This window comes from Dendropsophus ebraccatus, chromosome 1, assembly GCF_027789765.1.
Source record: "Dendropsophus ebraccatus isolate aDenEbr1 chromosome 1, aDenEbr1.pat, whole genome shotgun sequence".
Lineage (NCBI taxonomy): Eukaryota > Metazoa > Chordata > Amphibia > Anura > Hylidae > Dendropsophus > Dendropsophus ebraccatus.
Genome location: NC_091454.1, coordinates 33,676,258 through 33,701,052, shown reverse-complemented (window position 1 = coordinate 33,701,052; position 24,795 = coordinate 33,676,258). Strand labels below are relative to the sequence as shown.

At 38.6% G+C, this 24,795-nt stretch overlaps 1 protein-coding gene across 1 annotated transcript in view; it reads left to right on the top strand.

Moving 5' to 3' along the window:
• Positions 1-24,795, top strand: part of LOC138791867 (protocadherin alpha-C2-like) — a 61,229-nt gene that overhangs the window by 10,589 nt on the left and 25,845 nt on the right. The window contains exons 2-3 of the mRNA XM_069969241.1: positions 10,323-10,381; positions 22,867-22,955. Of these exons, the coding sequence (XP_069825342.1) occupies positions 10,323-10,381; positions 22,867-22,955 (148 nt within the window). The remainder of the gene's footprint in view (positions 1-10,322; positions 10,382-22,866; positions 22,956-24,795) is intronic.

Genomic DNA, 24,795 nt, shown 5'->3' with positions numbered 1-24,795 from the left:
ATAAATTACTCCCAATATTATGATGTTATTGCCATTATTTGGGCTCAAAATGACTTCCGTCAAAAAAAAAAAAAAAAAAAAAACGGCAGCTAAATGGCCTTGTGTTCATAAATAATATTACAGATGTGTCCACCCTTACCTTTCTCGGAATTTTGGTTAGGACTCCAATTTCTCTTTATTGCAGTTATAGGTGCATTTATTCTGTTCAGAATAATCATATCATATTCAGAATAATCAATGTCAAGCAGACATTGCCCTAAGAATTCAGCGCCTCTTTGTTCTGTATGCTGGCCCCCTGCATATTGTGGGAAATTCACTGACCTGACACCTGCACTGACAGAATTCAGTATCCATTCCAATTTGGCGCTGTAATTCTTGCATGTGCATGTGCAGACCTCTGCTAATGTCACTGAGATGTGTTGCAGTCCCAGGGAACAGGGAACCCTAGGCCGCACCTCCTTGACACTTTTCTGGATACAATGAATGTAATTTTTACTGGAATAAAGACTCAGACACATTGTGTACAGGTCATGATACCTCTTTATTAAAGTCTATGCTGCCAGCTTAATACCAACGTTAGAGGTGACAAATATTCTTAAACAATTCCTATACCCAACCAACAGAGGCAAACAATCCAGGACCATCGGAAACTGATGTATGTGCTCTGTATACAGTATATACATACAAGCCTGGCTACCATAACTTGAACCTCCTTGGCAGTAATCCTCAACCTCTACAACCAGCTGTTGTACAACTACCCCTAGCATGCCTATCCAAATAAAAAAAAACTGTTGTTTAATTTCCATAATCTTAATTTGATATACAAACTATGAATTTTGCAATACAAAAATGAAGCCATCCCTACAAGTCAGAAACTTCTTTTACCGTGTAAAGAGATAACATTTCACAATTGCTCATCTTTCACAGAGCATTCGGATCTCATGAAGATTATTCAGCGCCCTCATTGAATAAATTTCTCATTAGATTGATGTCCCCTAAATAAAGTTAAGGTCATCTTGTTATTTATGATCTTTTATCAGCATAAGAGGTTCCAGAAATTACAGTTTCCAGATAGATTAAATGAAAGGAGCAGTGCATGTGACTGTAGTGAAAATATGTTATAATGATCTCGAGTCCACATTATGTCCACAGGATAGGTGACACATGTTAGACTACTGGGGCAATGCACTCTTTCTCAGTACTTCTGTGGATGGTTTACAAGAGAATGTGAAAAAAAAATACATGTTAAAAAAGGGTAATGTGAATATACTGAAGAAATAATGGGCACAGTCCTAGTCTCAAATGCAGTCCATTGAAAATGGGACATAATTTATTGTTTATTAATAATCCTTATGAATTGCTGTTTGTTGTTCTTTGGACTAACATTCACTAAAGTGTAAACTGAAAAGGAAATTCAGTTCCCCACTCGCTCTGCCCGCTGCCCTGACCCCTGCAGTATTAGCAGTTGATGTAGCAGTAGTACCAGGGCTGAAACCCCTTATCCCCAGCCCTATCCCACCCCCGGAACTGCTGCAACTGCACAGCACTGTCGTTCACATCCCCTGCTGTCCCAGCGACTACCAAGCTCACCGCCGCCCCCGCGTCCTGCCGACTCGGCCCCTAATGTCACCCCCAGCAGCTCTCATCATCCGCTGCACCGAGGAGGGAAGGGGAGATAGTTAGATGCATGGGCACCCCTCTCCCTTCCTGCTCGGTGCTGTCCATTTGTTGAGCAAGTGCCCTTGCTCCCCAAAGTATTCCATAAACGTATTCCATCAATAAAGTGTATAGTGTACTATAACCACTATAACACTACATTACATACAGTTCCATAGACAATACAGTTCCATAGACTTCTACATATAGAGCGCCCCCTGCTGGACACTCCATATGAATTAAGTCAAAGTTTTTTAGAGAATCTGAACCCTGCCTTATCTACTAAATTAAGGGAAATAGCACTATATGTGCATTTCCCATAATTAATGTACATTAGGAATATGTCTAACTTTCCTTATGTAATAACATATTAAAAAAATATGTTTTTGCCGGAGTTGTCCTTTAACCCCTTAGTGACCAGCGTTACAGCTTTATATGGTGGTCTAATGGGCCTTATCCTATTATCTTTTTATGGCGGGATCAGAATATGAATATGCAGTGCTCCCGCCCTGGCATCATCTTCTTCTGTAACTACTCGGAGCGAAGAATTTTCCGCCTGTAATGGGTTTTAGTACCCTGACAAACTATAATCACCTGATCAGAAGTCCAATGATGAGGTCTGGCTTCTGATCAGTATTCATGGCAATCCCAGTGGCCTACTGATCCCTGGGTCTGCTATGGATACGCCAATACACAGAAATGTATACATACCAAGACCATAATAGCTAGATATTGGAAAACACCTACTATTCCGAAAATACAGGAGCTTATTGACTCACTGAATAACACATACCACTATGAGAAGATTATAGCCTGGGGTTCAGGGTCCACCGACCGGTTTACACAGACATGGGGCTACTGGAATACGTCTGCATCTTGCAAGGAATTATACTAAATTTATATCTTGCTTTAGAGTATTACCACATTTAATGGACCTATATTATACCTGCTGTCCACATAAGTAGGGCGACTCTCACTGACCAAATCTAGGGATAGCAACCAACACTAAGACCTACAATGCATAAAATAATTATTTTGTTCATCCTTTCTGTATGGACCATTGGAAGACAGTTTTTGTTTACTTGAATGTTTCGTTGACGTCCCTAAAGAACGGATTTTACTCGTTAAATTTATGCTATACTGTATTTCTAATATTTATGTAAAGATGTTACATACTTTACTAATAAAAGTATACTCTGATACATATTACAATATACTTTAGTTTATATTGAAAAATATTTGTTGCTTGAAAAATTAAAAAATTTTCAATAAAAACTTATTGAACCAGAAATGCTAGAGGCATGGCTGTGTGGATGGCTTATGCAAAAAAGAGGTCCAAGGAGCCTAAGTTACGAGTCTCAAAACATTAGAATAGCCAGATATCCCTCCAGGGAATGAAGACCTATTGCCAAGGGGTGCCTTCCTGTAACAGCATAATGAGAGGGAATTTTTATAGAAAATTTTTAAAGAAAATGTACAAAATTGTCTTTGTTTTACATTTAGGAATTAAATGAACTATAACATTTTTTTTTTATAAATGTATGGATGAGATAGGTGACTGGTGACCTAGGACCCCTCACTGCAGATAAAAAATGTATTTTTACTCTGGTACACCCATGGCTGCCAAGTAACACAACTGTACCTCAGAATGAATAGCCAGCTAAACCAGGCCTCACAAGGCAGCATCAAATGAATGTGGTTTTCTGTGAGGAAAAATAAAATAAAAAAGTCTGCTTGCAATGTCTGATTCATTTACTTTAGGTTTTGAATGGTTTGTAATAAATATAATTCTACTATCTATTTAGTCAAATTGGCCACATTTTTTTGTTTCCTGGAAAAAGATGGTGCTAGAAAATTGGATTTCTGTGTTTTCACTTGGGCCTCAGTACGTGCAATGTGCCAAATTAAGATGCATGTGTTCTGTTGACAGTTGCCGGTGTCTGTTTTCCAATCTGTCATTTTTATTTTTATCTTCATTCTGATGTGGAGAATTAGTTAACAGATGACAATGTCTCTGGCTCCAAATGTCATGTTTTATTACTCAAAACAGTTTTCTACTAAGCAGGGCCTCACGGTATAAAGCTAGCTGTACAGCAGACCTAATGTGCGCCTCTTGTGATATGTTTGTTATCAACCTTAGAGGTGTTTCTATCATATTGTTCAAATTAGGAGGGCATGTCATATCAGTGAGGAACCTGCGGATTACTAAACAATCCTGAAAGTAGACTGGATGAGAATCTTGATATTATTGTATAGATGTGCATGACACTGACAAATACTATTTATATGATGGTTACTGGAATATCTAGTTTGGTTAAAGGATCATTTCTTAAATACTCAAGATTTACTAATATGTTTAAAGTAGGGATGGTCCGAACCGAGTTTGGTTCGGGTTAGTACGAACCCGAACCCTCGGTAATGATTCCCGCTGTCTGCCCACTCCGTGGAGCGGGCGGATCCAGCGGGAGGACCGCCTGGAAAACTGGGATACAGCCATAGCCATAGGCTGTATCCCAGTTTTCCAGGCGTTACTCCCGCTGTATCCGCCCGCTCCACGGAGCGGGCAGACAGCGGGAATTTGCTGCGAGCATTGGGGTTCATACGAACCCGAACCAAACTCGGTTCAGACCATCCCTACTTTAAAGGCAACAGTTCTAAAGCTTTGTTCACACTGCGAAAAAATAAATAAATAACGTCCATTATAACAGAATTATAACTGAAGTCAATGAAATGCACTGAAGTAAATGGAATTATGGCTGCCCAATGCACATAGTGTATTAAATAATGGACGTTGTTTGCGCTGTCACTTTTTTGCAAACATCATATTTTTAGTTGTTAACTCTTTTTTTTTACTGTCCTTTCACCATCTTTACTATTAAATTTAATGGACCTTTAAAAATGAACCAGACCCAAAGGGCCTAAATTAGAATATTGTACCAACAGCTATCATTGTAATTAAGGGCGACCAAAACGCGAAATGACTGACATGATTCGGAACTCAAAATGACGGAAGTCATTACAAAAAATAAATAAAAAGAGAAAACTGAATATGTAGAAGCAAAATCTGACTAAATTACATACACATTAAAAACTCACCCCAGTGTATGCACTGAACAAGGATTAAGTAAAGAGTTTGTTTAATAACAATATTGCTTTTTCTTTTTGGCATTGTGGTGGGGAAAGGGAATTTACCAAATGAGGATGTACTTCTTCAGAGTTATAGTCACTAACAAAGTGTACCTCCTATTCTGGTGGACCCATTCCACCTATGTATTACAGGGATGACCAATAATCTTACAAGATCAGATGTGGCTTAATCACAATTCATTGTTGAACATTCAATGACCCCAGACAGAACAAATTGGTTAGAACATTAATCCAGGGCTACTTGTATAGGGGTTAACTTTTGGATACAAACCCCTTAAAACAATAGTGTTTCTCGTTCCTTACCAACGTCCAAGCAAGTAAGCTTTGTTATGTGCAGACAATATTTTCCATTGTTTAAAAAAAAATAGTCAAGAAGTATTTTAAATAAAAAAGAAAACATACGCGCCTTTCATTCTTTAGCCATTGCTATTCTGACAGCATCTGGTCCCAGCTGTTCCCATTTGCTTCCTGCTTCCTCTGACATGTCCTCCCTGCAAGAAATGTCTACACAGCTAGTAAACAGGAGAAAATCTGAAATACTGCCTTCCTTCCATTTATCAGTGTATCTGTCTGAGAGGCATAATATATATAAGGGGGAGGCCTAACAACCTTTATGTCCTACTGCAGACAGAACCCAGGAAGGAGGCCCCACACTGCAGCCAGTTATCTTTTAGAAAGATTCAAGAGAATGAAGAGCTAAATCTAGGGGTCCTCACCCCTTTTTAGCCTGTTTGTGCTTACCGGAGGTGGTCAGGGAACTGAGAACTAGATCCCACATGTTACACTGTTTGTGGAACTACCGTAAAAGGTAATGGGTGTTAACCAGTTTCAGCTGTAGTGAGCTTACTGACAACCTTTGGTCGCCATAAAAAGGTTAGATGGCAGGAAGAACTTCATTTCAAGATAGGTGTGGGTCCCACCTCTGGGGAAACTTAATACAGATCCGGTGGATATGCCATAGGTGTTGGAGAAAGGTATACTTCTTTAATGCTCAAATAGGTCATTCTCTATTAATTTCTAAAGACACTAATAGATAAAATAGTGTCACAGCTTCGTACTTAACCGGGGATGAGGTAAAAAGGACCTGTTTCGGCGATTAACGGTACTAGTAGCGATAGGTAAAAAATAACACTTTTTTATTGTGTCATACAAACAATGTGTTTCAGGGTTTGTGCCCCTTTATCAAGTTAAAAGAGACGAGATTCATGTGTCTTTTAACTTTTTAACTTGATTAATGGGCACAGACCTTGAAACGTGTTGTTTGTATGAGACAATAACTAGAGATGAGCGAACTGGGTTCAGGTTCGAGTACATCCGAACCCGATCATTTGGCATTTGATTAGCGGTGGCTGCTGAACTTGGATAAAGCTCTAACGTTGTCTGGAAAACATGGATACAGCCAATGACTATATCCATGTTTTCCACATAGCCTTATGGCTTTATCCAACTTCAGCAGCCACCGCTAATCAAATGCCGAAAGTTCGGGTTCGGATGGACGCGAGCATGCTCAAGGTTCGCTCATCTCTGACAATAATTATTTTTTTTTTTTTTTTACCTATTGCTACTAATACTGTTCAGCGCCGAAACAGGTCCTTTTTACCTCATCCTCAGTTAAGTCCGAGGCTGTGACACGATTTAACCTATCTGAAGTCCTAGATCTCGTGGCTTGGGATCCTAGACTGAGAACTTGGACCGGCTGCTGCTGACCCTCTGTCTATCTTCACTGATGTGCAATGTGTTGCACCCTACGTACAACACACAAAGGTGAGCATACTCAATTGTGCTCCTTTTGCTACCTCTGTTTTTATGGTATTACCCTATGGCTCCTTTCATCTCTTTTTATCTTATTTATCTAAAGACACTAATAGGAACACATTAGCATAACTGCGAACTACACTACCGTTCAAAAGTTTGGAGTCACCCAAACAATTTTGTGTTTTCCATGAAAAGTCACACTTCTTCACCACCATACGTTGTGAAATGAATAGAAAATAGAGTCAAGACATTGACAAGGTTAGAAATAAGGATTTGTATTTGAAATAACATTGTTTTTACATCAAACTTTGCTTTTGTCAAAGAATCCTCCTTTTGCAGCAATTACAGCATTGCACACCTTTGGCATTACCTCCACTATGCTTAACAGATGGCGTCAGGCATTCTTACAGCATCTTTTCATTTGTTCTGCGTCTCACAAACGTTCTTCTTTGTGATCCAAACACCTCAAACTTGGATTTATACGTTCACAACACTTTTTTCCAGTCTTCCTCTGTCCAATGTCTGTGTTCTTTTGCCCATCTTAATCTTTTTCTTTTATTGACCAGTCTCAGATATGGCTTTTTCTTTGCCACTCTGCCCTGAAGGCCAAAATCCTGCAGCCACCTCTTCACTGTAGATGTTGACACTGGTGTTTTGCGGGTACTATTTAATGAAGATGACAGTTGGGGACCTGTGAGGCGTCTGTTTCTCAAACTAGAGACTCTAATGTGCTTATCTTCTTGCTTAGTAATGAAACACGGCCTTCCACTTCTTTTTCTACTCAGGTTAGAGCCTGTTTGTGCTGTCCTCTGAAGGAAGTAGAACACACCGTTGTAGGAAATCTTCAATTTCTTAGCAATTTCTCGCATGGAATAGCTTTCATTTATAAGAACAAGAATAGACTGTCGAGTTTCAGATGAAAGTTCTCTTTTTTCTGGCCATTTTGAGCGTTTAATTGACCCCACAAATGTGATGCTCCAGAAACACAATCTGCTCAAAGGAAGGTCAGTTTTGCAGCTTCTTTAACGAGCTAGACTGTTTTCAGATGTGTGAACATGATTACACAAAGGTTTTCTAATCATCAATTAGCCTTATGGGCCAATGAGCAAACACATTGTACCATTAGAACACTGGAGTGATAGTTGCTGGAAATGGGCCTCTATACACCTATGTAGATATTGCACCAAAAACCAGACATTTGCAGCTAGAATAGTCATTTACCACATTAGCAATGTAAAGAGTGTATTTCTTTAAAGTTAGGACTAGTTTAAAGTTATCTTCATTGAAAAGTACAGTGCTTTTCCTTCAAAAATAAGGACATTTCAATGTGACCTCAAACTTTTGAACGGTGGTGTATATAAAGAGGAAATCACAAAAAAAACATAAAGACATCACTTTGTATTATCTAGAATGTGTACGCATTTATACAATTTCACCTTAAAATACCCTATACATAACCTGCCTATCACTGCCTACCACTATTACTATATTGCCTGTACATGCCTATTTTCATACCATACTAGAATGCTTGATTTGCAGACCAAAAACCCTTGCACGGTTAAAGATCTAAAACGGTAATTCTATTAGCAGCCTCTCTGAGAATATATGTGCTCTGGACTGTACATAAAAGCAATAAAAATCATCATTCGCTTTAGAAAACAGCAGACAGACAGTCTTAAGCAATGTTTCTGGATTCTGCCCTTCTTCCAAGTCGACATGTGACAGAAATGTTACAGTGCACAGACATGGCCTTAGGTGCGTCTATATATAGGAATACCAATGGAGCACAATACAGAAGGATATTTTTGCACTGGCTATAAATGCAGCTGCCTAAGTGGGTTCATTTATATTTATTTAATATAAATAATTGAATGGCCTTCATCTATGCCCTGGAGTTTTTTTTTTTTTTCCCTGAATTAACACTGTGTAGAAAAATCCATCAGAAATCTCTTTTTAGTAACGTTACACATTCGCCTTTTCACAAGTTTGACTCAAAATCACAAACAACCATATGACCTTATCTTTGAAGGACGTCGAGAGCGAGAGCTGTGCTAGGCATACTTGATAAATGAAATGTACTTAAATAAGATTTGCGTTGGTTGTGTAACATTATGGTAATAAGCATCAATGGTCTGGTTGTTTATATACTTGGCTTAGTCATTGCATTTATTTACTTAGTTACAGTATTTGATATCATGCTAAAGACCAAGGATGTATATAAAGGACCCCATAGGAAATATTAAAATAGAGACACCCTTCTGTTGCTAATTAAAGGGAATCTGTCACTAGGTTTATTTTACCTTAAATGAGGGCAGCATAAACTAGTGACAGATATAATGAACAGATCAGTGTATTACATACATCATTTTGTTCAGCCGTTCTCCTAATATGTAGGAGAATAGGATTTTTGCCGCACCCCTTCCCTGCCCTCCAGCTGCTGATTGACAGTTGACTGCCTATACGCAGCAGGGATCGATAACTGCCAATCAGCAACTAGTAGGCGAAGTTTTCTGCTTCTCATGAATAATGAGGACTTCATGGCTCATACACATAATGGAGAGGACTACTTACTGTCCATGTTATTCAAATAAACCATACTGACAGAGTTACTTTAACCATAGCACACTTCTAACTACTGGTGTCAAGAGAACAGCACGCTTATTTAAAGAGGTTTTCTAGATACAATCTTTTTTCATACTATATGTTGCTGGAGCTGCTATAAAAAAATACATACTTGCCTACCAGTCTTTGGAAAGAGATAAGACTAACCTTAGCTTCCGCCTACATAAGCTCTATATAGTAATTATTAACCTATGCTTTTTTACCTAGTATGTTGTCTACCATAATGAAATGCAGTATTTGTTCAAAGTTCATTGTCCTACTGTACAGTTAATGACATTTTTTTTGCTGGTGCGTTTTACCCAAATAATATATGCTCTCGGCGAGAGGCAAACAAGCGTTACTTTGCATCACCTGATAACCTACTTTGTTAGGTGTAATTTTGTGCTCGGTGTGTGTTTTTTTTTTCCTCTCTTTTTTATTTTGACACATGTATTGTTTAAAGGTTCCTGCAGTTATTTAACAGTACAAAACAAGAATATAAAAGAAGAATTTCAAGAAGTGAAAACCTGTTAAGTTAGCAGAACTCTAATGCACTCTTACATTTTAGAGAAATCAATTATTTAAGAACACATAAAAGGTTATTTGTTGGAAATGTTTTATTACACACATTGGCAACAGTGGTGCAGAAAAACTCCAGGTTTGTCGAATAAGAAATCTATTTTCTTATTTATGTAAAATTTTGCATTGTAGTGTTTTGCCTTTAACATACAAAAACTTTTTGGAGAAGGCTCCCAAAACACCTGTCCCTGTACGCGCTAATGATTTAAACCATCTTCCCTATTATTTTTGAAAAATTCCAATGGGAAAAAAAATCTAATCATGATTTTTTACTATGATTAGGGTCCACGTTTCATGCAAATACCTATTTTAATCGATTCACTGGATATTTGGAATTGTTGGCTATTCAATCCAACATATTAATTTTTTTATCCTTCGAAAATTTATTTTTAAGAATTTTTTTGAAAATTTAAAGCCTGCGAAATGGTAAACTAAGTATTGTCTTTAAATGTCAAAGAAATTTATATCTATTTTTTTAATTGGCAAACACAGTGCAAATGTTTGATCCTTTATGTTGACAATGATTGCATACATTAAAGAATTTCTGACTGGAACTAAACATTTGTTCTTATTTGCTTCTTCAGCCAAAACATCCTAACCCAGACTGGCGTTACTCTGCATCACTAAAAGCTGCAATGCAGGGGTGAGTACATATTTCATTTTGTATTTTGATACATAAGACACAAGACATAGACAACACAAGTATACAGAAAATGAATGATGCTCTTAAATCGCCCTTTATAAATAATGACTCCCTAAAGGTCATGTTTTCTGTATTTCTCTGGTATTCTGCAGATGATATAATAATGGTTAGTATGTTAGGCATCTCTATATGATATATTCTCATATCACTTCAGTGACCTGTAGGAAGGCCTTGATAACTGGAGTTTACAAACACTAATATATATATATATATATATATATATATATATATATATATATATAACATTACTGGCTGTAAATGTAGTTTGTATTTTTTTCTACAAAGAGCAATCTTTATTAATGATTTAATTTGATATTATAAGTTGAAGATCCATTAACATTGCAAACCCACAAGCATTGACTGGGGATAATCTCACGCAAAGTCTGCACAAGTTCATAAACCCGACCTGTAGTCAGTTTGTGTACCACTCTGTTTTCCCCAAGAAGCATTTATTCAATTGCAGAATAACCAAGAAGTATAGAAGACTTTAAAATATTTTTTTTCTCTTGAATCCTCCTCCATATTGAGGCCATGTTCACACACTGTATTTTTACAATAAAGAACAGTCGTTATTGCGAGTTGCAAATACGGCTGCTGTTTATTGACAGTGTGCGATTACATAGTAGTTTATAGAACACCGGCCGTAGTGTATACACTCTGTATACACTCCAGCCAGTGTTCCCTGTGGCCACACGGAAAAACTGGCATTTCTACTTTGTGCATCTGCTATTCAGTGAACTGCGGCCGTACCAAATAGCCTATGCACACAATGTAAAGTACGGCACCAGGATGTACTTTACTTAGTGGTCTATGGCTAACTGGAGTGCCGGCATACCCAAATGTGCTTGCATTTCAATTAAAATAAAGTGATGTTCACCTGGCCGATACTGCAGACATAGGCTGTTGTTTGACACATCAAACACCGGCCAAGTCAAACAACGATGTTCATGCCATGTTCGAACATGGCCTAAAGCTTGGGCGCATAGAGGTACAATATTGAATCATGGCCATCATTTTTATATAATCATGCAAGTACAATGCATTTAGAAATTCTTAAGACCCTTTTACTTTATATTTTGTTATGTTGAGGCCTTTGGCTAAAAGTAAATGAAAATTCAAGTTTCCCCTCATCAATCATTGTTCAGTGTAGTGTTCAGAATGTTAAAATAGAATTTGCGAAAATTTAGCAGATGTATTAAAAAAAACAAAAGAAAAGTAATAAAGAAAAAAATATTCAGACCTTTTGTTACAACATTTGAATTTTAGCTGTTTAGGCCTCCTATTTCTTTTGATCATCTTTGATCAAGATTTTTCACTCCTTGATTGCACTCACCTGTTGTAAATTAACTTGATTGGATATGATTTGAATAGACACGCCCCTGTCTATATAAGGTGTCAGAGTAAACATCAAGCCATGAGGAGGAAAGAACTGCCTGTAGAGCTCAGAGGCAAACCTTATGACATCATATCCAATAAGACTGGAGACTGTAATCTCTGCTAAAGTTGCTTCAACTAAGTACTGATGCTGATTTCTAGCATTTTGTTTTCACTTTGTCAATATGAGGTAATGGGTGCAGAATGATAAGGGAAATGCTTTTTTATTTTTTAAATTATAGCACAGGGATATAACATTAAAAAATAATAAAAAGTGAAGGGGTTTGAAGACTTTTCAAATGCATTATATGTCTACTGAGGCTGTGTGCATGGGGTAAGAATATTTGCCCATAAACTGGCCAACACATCAGATAATGTGAACTATACAAACCTATTACAGTGGACGTGACCATCTATTGTGTATGGTGTCCGCCCAGTTCTCTCCCAACATCTACCATAAGGATCGGGTGGTACTTGCATTTCATCTGCTTTATTCTTTTGCTCTCACATCTGGATGAAAATATAAAATCTCAGCTCTGGTACCTGCCAGGAGAAACAGCTTACATCCATAAGCATAGGAAGAAAATGTGCAGATTTTACAAGGAATAGTATATTTTTATACATCTAAAGTTAAAAACAGCTTGACAGCACAGAGACAAACACAGGCATCTAACATGTAATCAAACCTTCATCATATCTAGATTTAGCAAGATTTTCTTTTGCTTGATGATGATATATATATATATATATATATATATATATATGGCAGGGGTAAGTATATTACATACTGTACAATAATTCCCTACTGAAACAAATGTAAAAGGAACTTAATGTCTTAGCATCTTAAAGGCAAAGAAAACAATACACTGTACGGTTTACTCTTAGGCTATGTTCACATGCTGTTATATAACGGCCGTTGTATAACAGCAGAGGGATCAGCATTATCTTTTTAATATTTGGATTGCGGGCACACCCAAAGGTGCCTGCAATTAACCATTGACCACAGTGTAAAGAATGGCCAGGAGCCGTACTTTACACTATGTGCATGAACTATTTTCTACAGCTGCTGTTCACTGAGCTGAGGCTGCAGAAAATAGACAAATACGGCCGTTGTTCTATTAAAATCATTAACAACAGTACAACATCTGTTATTAAGTAAGCCAAAGTTTATAACTTAACTTTATGAAAACTTAGGGCCAGTTTCGGGGTGGCAAGTGTCTCTTCCAGAATTGTACCTTGTAATGCCTTGTGCTATGTAATGCATAGTTACTAGCAAGCACCAAAATACTTGAGTGCTCATTACGAGTAATGAATAGCATTGAATACAATGTGAGACTATGAGACTATTTAATCAGGTGTCCTTATCTCTGTAAAGCGGAGGGTACCTGGTTAATCTGTAAATGACAGTCTGGCCCCCAAGGGGCTATGGTTAACCCTCCCGGGGCCAGACTGTGTGTTGGGGGAGGGGGGGATTCTTACCTCTCCAGTTTATATCTGTGTTTACTATAGCCACTCAGCCAATCAGCAACTAAGGCAGGACAATCAGATCGCAATGCATTTTCTTCTGTTTGCATCCTTGTATCCATGGAGACCCAGTCTTCTGGATTAGCGGAGCATCTCACTACTGATTGGGTAGGGAGGGCTGATAGTGACAGTTACATGTTAAGGTTATGTTCACACGTTGTACAAACAACGGCTGTTGCTTAGCATGTTCCTACAGCTGACATTGCAGTATCAGCCATAGGAACATTATTTTAGCTCAACATTGACTGCCACATGTGATCCAGCATAGGGGACATTTGATGTCAGTGAGTGTTACAGAAGGCAATGCTTAGCCATGAGGATTATACTGCAATGCCTGTGTCTAAATGTGCTGCATTGTTTTATGAGGTTAGTGAATAAAATTAGATATAGGGCTAGAGGGAATAGGGCTCATTGTAGATATAGATCCGTAGAGCTAGTTGTAGTGATTTGGCCAATCTTTGCTTCCTATAACCTAAGACATTTTCCTATAAATTCTTTATCCATTTGCAGATCCACATTCCATGATATAAAACTGTTTAGGCCATTTGACATTTGTAATATTTTTTAGAATGATCGAGGGCAGTTAGAGACACAGATTGCTGCATAGATGAGCCAAAAAATCACTTATCTTTTTTTCACTCTTACTAAAAATGTAGCTAGCACTAGATGAACAGCTTTGGTATGTTACACTATTAGGCTTTGTTTAGACAATGCATATGCTATGCAATGGACGGTGTTACACTGCCATCCGTCGGGCAGCATTCAGCACTTTCCTGCAGCCCAATGCCGTATCTGCTGCAGGAACATTTTTTTTTTAACAATTGAATTGTGGGCACTGTTAGGTGTGCCCGCAAATCAATTTACCATTCACTACAATGTAAAGTACAGCCGCCGGCCGTACTTTACATTGTGTGAACAGCTATTGTTTACAATAGGAATGTTCATTATTTTAATGCCCGTTCTAACAAACCTTACAATGTCATTGTAAGGTTGTTAACGTCATGGTAGTACTGCAGTAAAGGGGACTTTATGTATAATTATGTATAATAAAAAAAAAATGGGTAAAAAGTGCCATCTTCACCTTGTTGTGCCCCACATTATTCCATCAAAGAAAGTGGATGATTCCGGATCGTGTGCCAGGGATTAGTAGGACATTTAAATATAAGTTAAAGCTATGGGCACTCTTGTTTGGCTACCTTCTTGTAGAGTAAATGTCTCTTTTGCAACAAGAGGAATATATTTCCAGTAATCTAGCATTTGCCTAATGCAAAATTCTGCTGATGTTTTCAAAAGCATTTCTCTACATCTAAGTCCCCTAGGGCTAGATAGTTTGCTGAAAGTGAATGATTCACTTCCATGAATGTAAACACTTTTCTCATATTCAATAATGTGATCCTAACTTGAATATACAGTAACCCATTTTTGACCTTCTTATCACATCTAGGAGCACCAGAGAGATTTAATTTGCCAATACCTTTAACCCCTAGATCACCCATGATGTACTGGCACATCATGACATAACTATGGGGGTACACAATTTGAGCCCTCTATGTACCACACCACAACTGACTGCTATCAGCAGCTGGGGACCGATCAGTCTGTGAAAGCTTTTCAGCTGTTTAGACGCCAATGTCAAAAGTGACAGCAGCATTTAAATTGTGTTAAAATGCTTCAATGATGGTCCAGTGGGGAGATTGGCTTCCCACCATGCAATTTTGTTAAGCCAATATGTTATATAATTTTGAGTCTAAAATAACGGACGTTATTTAGCTGTCTGGCCTAATTGGCTTTTGGGTGCAGCTTAATTGAAAAGTCCATTGAAGTTAATAGTAAAAAAGGAGAAAGAACAGTGGAAAAAGAAAAACTGTGTGTGAACTACTAATAAAAAACTTCTGCTGTTTGCAAAAAAAGTCTGTTCATTATTTTGACGCCCGCTGCAAAAACGTCCGTTATTCAATACACTGTCTTCATTGGACGTCAGTCTTCCCATTGACTTCAATGCATTACCATTGCAGTCAGTTAAATCTCGGGAAAACTGAAATTTTTTTAAATATGAAAATCGGCCACCTTTTCAATATTTTTGACGTTGTGTGAACATAGCCATAAGGTGTCGGAAAAAAACCCCTAAATTATGGCATGATAACTGAACCCTCAGACAGCCCCATAGACCAAAAAATTAAACCTTTTTATAGATCAGAATAGAGCTATTTTAAACACATTTAATAATCTTTAAAAATTGTTAATTTTTAAAAGTAATAAAATAAAACTGGCTTCTTGAGGGTTTTAACCAACTCGGTAGAACATCCACAGTCAGCAGAAGCCTTATGGTTTTAAAGAAGTCATATATCTGCAGTTAATTCTTTCAATGTGATATCTGCATTAAGGGCATCTTTCTAGTGTTAAATGATGGAGGGAAAACTGACTTTAAATGTAACTATTGATTTATTTGTGCTCTCTCACATGTCGGTAATATGTTTTAGGTTAGTATACATTATTCCTTGAACATCTTTTATAATGGAGTACTATATGCCCAAGGGTCTCCGTGCACCTCTAGCTAAGTTTGCTAAATAATTCTCTATTTATTACCGTCTCTAAATACAGAAGTTCTACAAAATGTCTGTTTGTGATCTACAGTTCAAATTAAACCATCCAGATTCTTTTCAGAAAGATGGGATATTGCTTGGATGAATCATTCTAAGTATTTATATTGCTCATGGGAGTTAAATTTAGTATCCATTTAGTATCCATTATCCATTAGTAGCCAACAGCCTCCTAAGATTTCTAGAAAAGTTACTGCTTGAGCTAGAATAGTTACTTTTAATATGAATATCACTCATATTGATCAGTACCAGGATGTGGTCTGAGTTTACCTATGCTCAGTGATATTAAGTGAGGAAATACCTTCTTAAATCGTCTACTTGCATTAGTGCTGATTCTTCAATTTCTATCTTTACTAGTTGGCTGATCTGCATTATAATCTCTAAGATGTAAGCAATACTGTCATATAAAATAGTGTTCGTAAACTGAAAGAACCTTTTATCGTCCCCATTGGCTCCATAAATGTTGTATATGTTGAGTTCACCAGCTAGAGTGTCTAGCAAGATATGTTTCTACTGTGAAAGATTTACTGAGTGGTATTGGCACACTATTTCAATCCAGAACTTCTCCCACCCACAGCATCTTGACTATAAATAATCCTTGTGATAATTTATTGACCTGAAACTCATATTTGTTCTATAAAAGTGGTGCTGATGAGGTCTTAAAATAAGTTTATGCTTTAGTGGTGGGTAAGTTCTAAAATCAAAACTAATATCAATATTCGAACAGTCCATAACAACATAAGAAACAACAGTTAGGGTCCTATTACATGGGCCGATGAACACCCATTCAAGATTATAAACGAGCACCAATGAGCTCAAAAATTGCCAAAAATTGTTTAGCAAGGGCTGAATGGACATCGTTAGCAATGTCTGTGCAGCCCTTTCCCAAACAGTTAATACTTTACCTGCCCACGCTTCTGGTCTTCACCAGCGCTCTGTATGCACGCTGGCACTGCACGATGCATCTTTAGAGCGGCCTGTCTGAGCTGACATTCTGCTCAGCCAATCACTGGCCGCAGTGGCTAGCTAAGACAGGCCACTCTGAAGCTGCAGCGTGCGATGCCGGTACGCATAAAGAGCGCAGTAGAAGACCGGGAGCGTGGACAGGTAAAGTATTAACTGTTTGGCCAGTCGTCAGCCGCCTGCCATGCATTGCTATTACATCACTATCGTCGGCCGTTGATTTTAGGTCTGCGCTAGGGATGGTCCAAACCTGTTTGCAACCTGTCCGAACTCTCTGCAATGATTCACGCTGCCTGACGGCTCCGTGGAGAGGGTGGATACAGCGGGAGGACGCCTGGAAAACTGGGATACAGCCATAGCCATAGGCTGTATCCCAGTTTTCCAGGTGGTCCTCCCGCTGTATCCACCCGCTGCACGGAGCAGGCAGACAGCGGGAATCTGATGCAGAGCGTTCGGGTTCATACGAACCCGAACCTCGGAAGATTCGGACCATCCCTAGTCTGCGCTTAAAAAAAACATTATAATCGGCCAAGTGATAATTGGCCAAAACTGGCTGATTCGGCCGACTATTGATCTGTGTAATAGGAACCTTAAACTCACACCACCTAATCCCTTTTGAGAATTTTGATAAGTTTAGGTACCCAGTCCCCACTGTTATTAAGAGTTTTTTATATGTCATACAGTTGAACAGTTGAGGTCTCAGTGCTGAGACCCCCATCAATAAGTATAAATAGCCCAAAGAAGTATATGGCTTTGTGCTTCACTCCCTGGCTCGCCTCACAATCCTACCCATTGGAGTTTATGGTTCCTTATCTGCAATGTGCATTGTTGAGAGGTGATCCAGGAAAGTAAAGGGCACAGCCGCCCCAGCTTCTACCGCTAAAAATAAAAGGGTTCTGCAAGCTTACATACCAACATTATATATAAATATGTATATAAATATATATGATTTTGATACTTAGAAATATCAGCAAACACTGTCAAAATGTGTGGAACCCCACCACTCATCATTATCACAATGATGATCGGTCAGGGTCTGAACACGATTTTTTTTTTATGACTTTGCCTCTTTAAATTAATTACTTCATCTTTAGTTGGGATCAGTTGTATGCATGGCCATGTGTAAACTTCTTAATGTACATATTATTTATGGAATCTTATTAGACCCAACGAGTAACCATACTGTATGATGTAACCAAGCCAAGTTTGTCATTATGTACTTCAATATTACAGTAGGTTCAATAAACCACATTGTATGTCATCAGTGTTCATTGCCTTTCATGGTGATACTACTTTGTGAGTATGAACAGAGTGATTTTTCTACATAATAAGCCCCATGAGTATTGTATTATAATGTGGGTTGTAGATATGTAATGCAATTATGGCATCACCAGATCCTATTATGTAAACACCAATGTGATCATACAAAGTATACAGGAATAATAAATCAGATGTCTACGGAGGATTAAGTGCACAGAGTATGTGTGATGGAGAGATGGAGAAATATGACCACTTACTCTAATTACATTTATGAACTAGAATCTGGAGAGAAAACTATAAATATTCTTGGACATTTATGGGCTAAAATCGCCCCCGCCCCCATTAAAACATATGCCCATACAGCTGGTTTAAAAAAGTCGATTCCACTCAAATAAATAAATATATGTATACATTTATACATCTTTGTTTCTACAATGTTTACTACTGTATTTGACTCAACCCAACCTAGCCAAAAAGTTCCTTTAAATTCAGTGCTCTAGCAAGTCCATCACACACCACTCACCAGACAACGCCCCCACCACCATTAATACCCCTGCTGCTAGGGTGACCCTTACATAGTAGTAAAATAGGGCCTTAGTTCAATGAAAATACCTCAATACTATAGTCTGCTTGCTTAGTATACAAATCAATGGAACACTCTTTAGTCTTCACTGTCCCTGATCTCGTTCCTCTTCTGTACCACTGTAGACACTAAATATTATCATGCAACCATCAAACCACCCTTGATGAAGCAGCACCCCTGACACCCACACACTCTGTCAAAGATGGTAGCTACTTTGGCACATACCAAAATCTAGCTTTCTTCGGCAGTGCTTTCAGGGTACTGAACATCTATGGAGGAAGTCAAACACATTAGCAAATGACATCGTGCCATACAAACCTACTTAACAAAGTCCAACGTAATGGTGAGCACACTGCACATGAATCACATTAAAGAAGAAGTCCGGCGAAAATTTTTATTAAAGTATTGTATTGCCCCCCAAAAGTCATACAAATCCCCAATATACACTTATTACGGGAAATGCTTATAAAATGTTTTTTTTCCCTGCACTTACAGTACTGCTGAATCAAGGCTTCACTTTCTGGATAACATGGTGATGTCACGACCCGACTCCCAGAGCTGTGCGGCTGTGGCTGCTGGAGAGGATGATGGCAGAGGGATGCTCAGTGTCCCTCCAGTGCCCTGTGTCCCTCAGTGTCTCCCTGCCATCATCCTCTCCAGCAGCCACAGCCCGCACAGCTCTGGGAGTCGGGTTGTGACATCACCATGTTATCCAGGAAGTGAAGCCTTGATGCAGTAGTAAGTGCAGGGAAAAAAAGCACTTTATAAGCATTTCCTGTAATAAGTGTATATTGGGGATTTGTATAACTTTTTGGGGGCAATACATTACATTCATAAAAATTTAATCTTTCCTTTTCTGTGAGTCGAGCATATGAACGATACCCCTGGATTCTGAGGCTATGAATATTTGAAAAGACACAGGAAGATTATCTCCAGCTCTAAAAAATTTTTCTTAAATCTTTATTTTCATGCTTTATAACACAGACATGTTTTGGACCACCTGGTGCTCATTCATGGTTCTATACCATAAACATAGAAACATACTGTACATATACAAATAAACTTATTTATATGACAATACTCTCATAAACAGACAAGTGATGAGACAAAATGATGCAAGTGTCAAAAATAAAATCTTTTTCACAATAACCTGTGTGCACATCCTCCAATACTAGGGACCACTTTAAAGTTTTGCATCACATTTACAATACATTCAGACAAAAACTGTATGTACGAAAATATATATATATATATATTCATATTGCATAGAATAGACTACATATAAATATATCCACTTATACATGTGGGAAAGAGCGCCCTTAGGCCAGGTTTATGACACGGTCGTTCTGCTATCCGGCAGTGTCACAGAACGGCTGATGTCAGTAAAGATCATTCCGGCCAGTACTGCAGTATGGATGAACTTCATTTGTGCTGAAATGGAATGTGGGCATATCCGTGTGAGCCCGCATCCCAATTCAGTACATAATGGAAAGTGCAGCTGAAGCCGCACCCTCCATTGCGTGAACTGTCAGGGTTGTGCAGCCACTATTCAATGAATAGCGGCTGCAAAAAACTGACGTGTCAGTTTTTCGTGCAGCCACTAGGACTCCTGGCCAGACCATATACTATGTGTATACACTCCGTCCAGGATTCCATTGACTCCAATGCAACAGAATTTTTTTATTAATCACGCCGTTGTTGCAAAACGTGTGAACTTAGCCTTAGAAGTAATATAATAAAGGGTGGTCTGCACTAGAGTCTAGAGCAGTGAACAACATCCAGGCAAATGAATGGGGTATGCTTGGTGGTGCTAGCTTTAAGGCAGTCTTCTAACATTCACAATAAGTCAAGTAAAATGAAAAGGCTGCACTCATCAGCATAATTTGTGAAATGGCTTCTTTATTTTTTATGGCAGTGCGGATATCATGTAGCAGACACCAGCTGAGTGCGGGTAACACACTTGTTTCATGCTACTGTGCTTCAACGGACCCCTCCCCCTTTGCTACGTCAGCCCTTTTAAATAGACTAAACAAAGTGACGTGACCACATATACAAAATCATTGACCTGGCCCTTCAGCTTCAGGATCCACTTAGGCTTTGACCCTCTTCTCCTGTACGAGCTATAACTCTTTTAGGGTCAGCTTTATATCACGTCTACTGTTGATTTAGACTTTAAAAGTTATAACGACAGTGACACTTCAAACCCACCCTAAATGACCTTCTCTTGCTCTCTGTCATCTTCAGTCAGCAGTGTTCTTCTATGCTTAATGCACTTTGTATCGGCAAGCACAGATGCACGCACAACTCTATTAATACACAACCATTATACAAAGCACTTGCTGCCCTTTGTCTCAACCCAATTCCTCATAGACTGTAAGCATTTGCTAGTAGGGCCCTTATTCCTCTTATTTCAGTAATTAGCGTGTAATGTCTGATTGTTTAAAGTACAAACAAAACTGTATACTGCTGGGGTATTTGTTGGTGCTATACAAATAAACATTGCAGACACAAGCACTGGATCCGTGGCCGGACTTCTCCTTTAGGGTGCGTTCACACATAACAGATCCACTCAGGGGTGGATTAACTTTACTATGGGCCCTGGGCTGATCACCAAGCTTGGGCACCCCTAACCCACTGTAACTATGACGGCACCAACTTAAGTCTTTTTCCTCCATAATGCAACCTGTAAAGGACCTGTGGTAACATCATTGTCACATGATAAGGTCCTTCAGTATATTCTCTAAAGTTACTGCATTGTCTCCTGGCTGATTTGTGCAAAATTGCAGTAAATTTTGCAGCGATTTTTATGCAAATCATGACTGAACATAAGTCTGTTTGGGGGCCATGTGGCCCCTCAGGAGCTCAGGGCCCCGGGCTACCGCCTGAAACGGACCTATTATAATCCGCTACTGGATCCGCTGCGGATTCCTGCCCTATACACTTATGGGCAGACAAACTCGCAGTGGGATGCACATTCCACTGTGAGTATGTCCGCAGCCCGCCCCGTTAACCCACCGGATGCCTGAGCGTATACCTCACCTACTCTCCGCTCCGGCTGCCCCAAGCAAGCCAGAGTGTGGCGCAGGTGAAGTATAAGCTCCGGCGGCTGGGGGTTAACGGGGGTGGGCTGCTGACATACTCACAGCGGGATGTGTATCCTACTGAAAGTTTGTCTGCCCAGCGGATCTGTTACGTGTGAACGCACCCTTAATGTATCATCAGTTACATATCCATAATAGTATATAATATTATACATTCTGTGAACATTTTTAAAATTTTGTAATAAAAAAAATCATGTAAATAACATATAAACAGATGTTAAAGGGGTTATCCAGGATTACAATTCACCTTCATTCTTTTTAAAGGAACTGAGCTGCAAACCCACACCCAAACTGAAGATAACAGAAGCGCCTGGATTACCCCTTTAAATATGTAAATGTTTTTAAAGATTGGACCTGCTTCCAGACTGGGCTCATCCGTGCATCAGAAAATCCTGTGGTTCGAATTAGAGATAAGCGAACCAGCTAAGGTTATGTTCGCAAAATGTGTTGTTTCACAAGAATGGCCGTTCTCTTTAAAAAAGAATACACTCTTTAAAATCCTATGGGGAACAGCGATCCCCTGTGCACACAATGTATTGCACAATGGACACTGTTCCCCTATGGCAGTGGAAATAATTGACTTTTAATTATTGTCAATAATTAATAATTGTCAATTATTTTCGGTCGGCAGACTGTTCACAGTCTGTTCACAACGGCCGTTGTATTACAGTTTCTGTACATGTTTGTATAAAAAAACTAGATGCAAAGTGTTAACACAGCCTAACAGGATAGAGAAGAAAACTTTAAAATGTTGCCTCTTACTACGTCTTCTATGTTCCTTCATAACAAAATTCCTAAATATGAAGCAAAATGTATGTTTTCACATCCACCACATCTGTTCGGTGTCACAGAGAACTTTTCCATTCTTCCATATGTTTTAATTAGCATTAAAATATAGGTGAAATCTGACTGAAGTAGTATACTAATGACAATATTTTGTGAACAGCATTTGTATACTGTACAGGTGAAGTTTCATTTCAAGCTTGCCGTACCTCATTCTGACACTATTGTCTTATACAGTGCTGTACATATGGAAGGAGCAGCAGTCTTACGTGGCGCTCCGGTAGGACTCGAACAACAGTGGCCAACGGTTTCCAGTGCAACACCAGGTAAGAAAACCATAAAAAATTTAATTATAAAGGAAAATCTATTTGTTTAAATGTGGAAATTAAAATCAAAGTATAGTCTAGCTAGATCTTTAAAGACACTCTGTCAGTAGGTTTTTGGTGTCCTATCTCAGGGTAGCATAAAATAGTGACAGAGAAGCTGAACAGCATGATGTATCACTTACATTGTTCTGTGCAGCTGATCCAGAGATATCCTCCTGAATAACATGGGCAATAAGTACTCCTCTCCATTATGTGCATGAGCCCAGTAGTCCTGGATATTCATAAGAAACATAAAACTCTTCTCACCAACTGCTGATTGGCAGTTATCTATCAATGCTGTATATAGGAAGTCAACTATCAATCAGAAGCTGGAGGGCGGGGGGGGGGGGATAAGGGGTGTGGCAAGAATCCTATATTCCTGCATATTAGGAGAACTTAATGCTGTAAGTAATACACTGATCTGTTCAGCATTTCTGTCACTAGTTTATGTTGCCCTCATTTAAGGCAGCATAAACCTAGTGACAGATTCCCTTTAAGCTCCGGGATGGATTTGATAGATACAGTAGATCTATCTTCATACAGTGTTTAACTAACATTCAAACCCATAAGGCATATGTGGTACACACCTGAAATATGTCACACTGTTTGTGCTATAGGGGGTCAGATCAGCTCTAAACAATGCAATTGCATTGCCTCCCCCTCTTTTCTGACTGACCACCAGGAAGCAGGGAAAGTGCAGAGGATCCCTGTTAATCAAAATCTTCCTGTCTTTCATCTCTGACTCTCTTTACAGATATGATTTCATGAAAAATTCATTGGCTTGCTGTTCAAACATGGATACTGAGATGGCAGGCAGAAAGATAGTACTGAAGGAGAAAATGTTGATGATGGAGATAATTTGAGAGGCCTGCTTCTTGGATGGGGGAAGGGGGGGGTGCAGTGGTCTATCAGGAATTCATCAGCTCCCCAATTTAAGCCTGATGGAGGGAACTACTTAGCTTATAAGCACATTGGCCCTTTGTCAATGTCACTAATAATTGGAATTAATGTTTAACCTGTCGAGCCATAGCAACAGTTTGTAGGGTAAAAAGAAAGAGGCAGAATCCCTTTAAACCATAATAGCAGACTATAAGGCCATGTGATACAGATGTAAAATATATTTTATAACAAACATTCAACATTTATTTCTAGCCACATAAAAGTTTCTGCATATTTTTTAAGAATCCTAGTAAGAGAAATACTTGGAGTCGAAGTGTAGAGCTGTCTCATTAGAGCTGTCTCATTTACTGCTGACTTTAGTTGAAATAACATGATTAAAAATACATGAAGTCAGTGTTAAACCTACAAGCAGAGCGTCTGCCTTACTGATGTCTTCATGCACTCAACATTTTTATCTTGTTTTGCTTTTTTCAATTCCCTGCTGCATCTAATTCTAATTCACTTTTCCTTCTGCCTGTTTTTTTTTCTTTCAATTTGACTCTTTTCTTTTTATCCTTCTTATGCACCCTGCTCTTGTTCTCATTTTTGGGGGGGATTCATTTTCATTGTATTGTCATGGGCATAAAGCCTGTACAGTCAAACAAATGGCACCTTTAGGCTGGGTTCACACTACGTATATTTGAGGCTGTATGTTTGAGGCTGTATAGCAACCAAAACAAGAAGTGGATTGAAAACACAGAAAGGCTATGTTCACATAATGTTGTAATTGAGTGGATGGCCGCCATATAATGACAAATATTTGCTGTTATTTTAAAACAACGGCTGTTATATTGAAATAATGGAAGTTATTTACCGTTATATGGCGGCCATCCACTCAATTTCAACATTGTGTGAACAGATC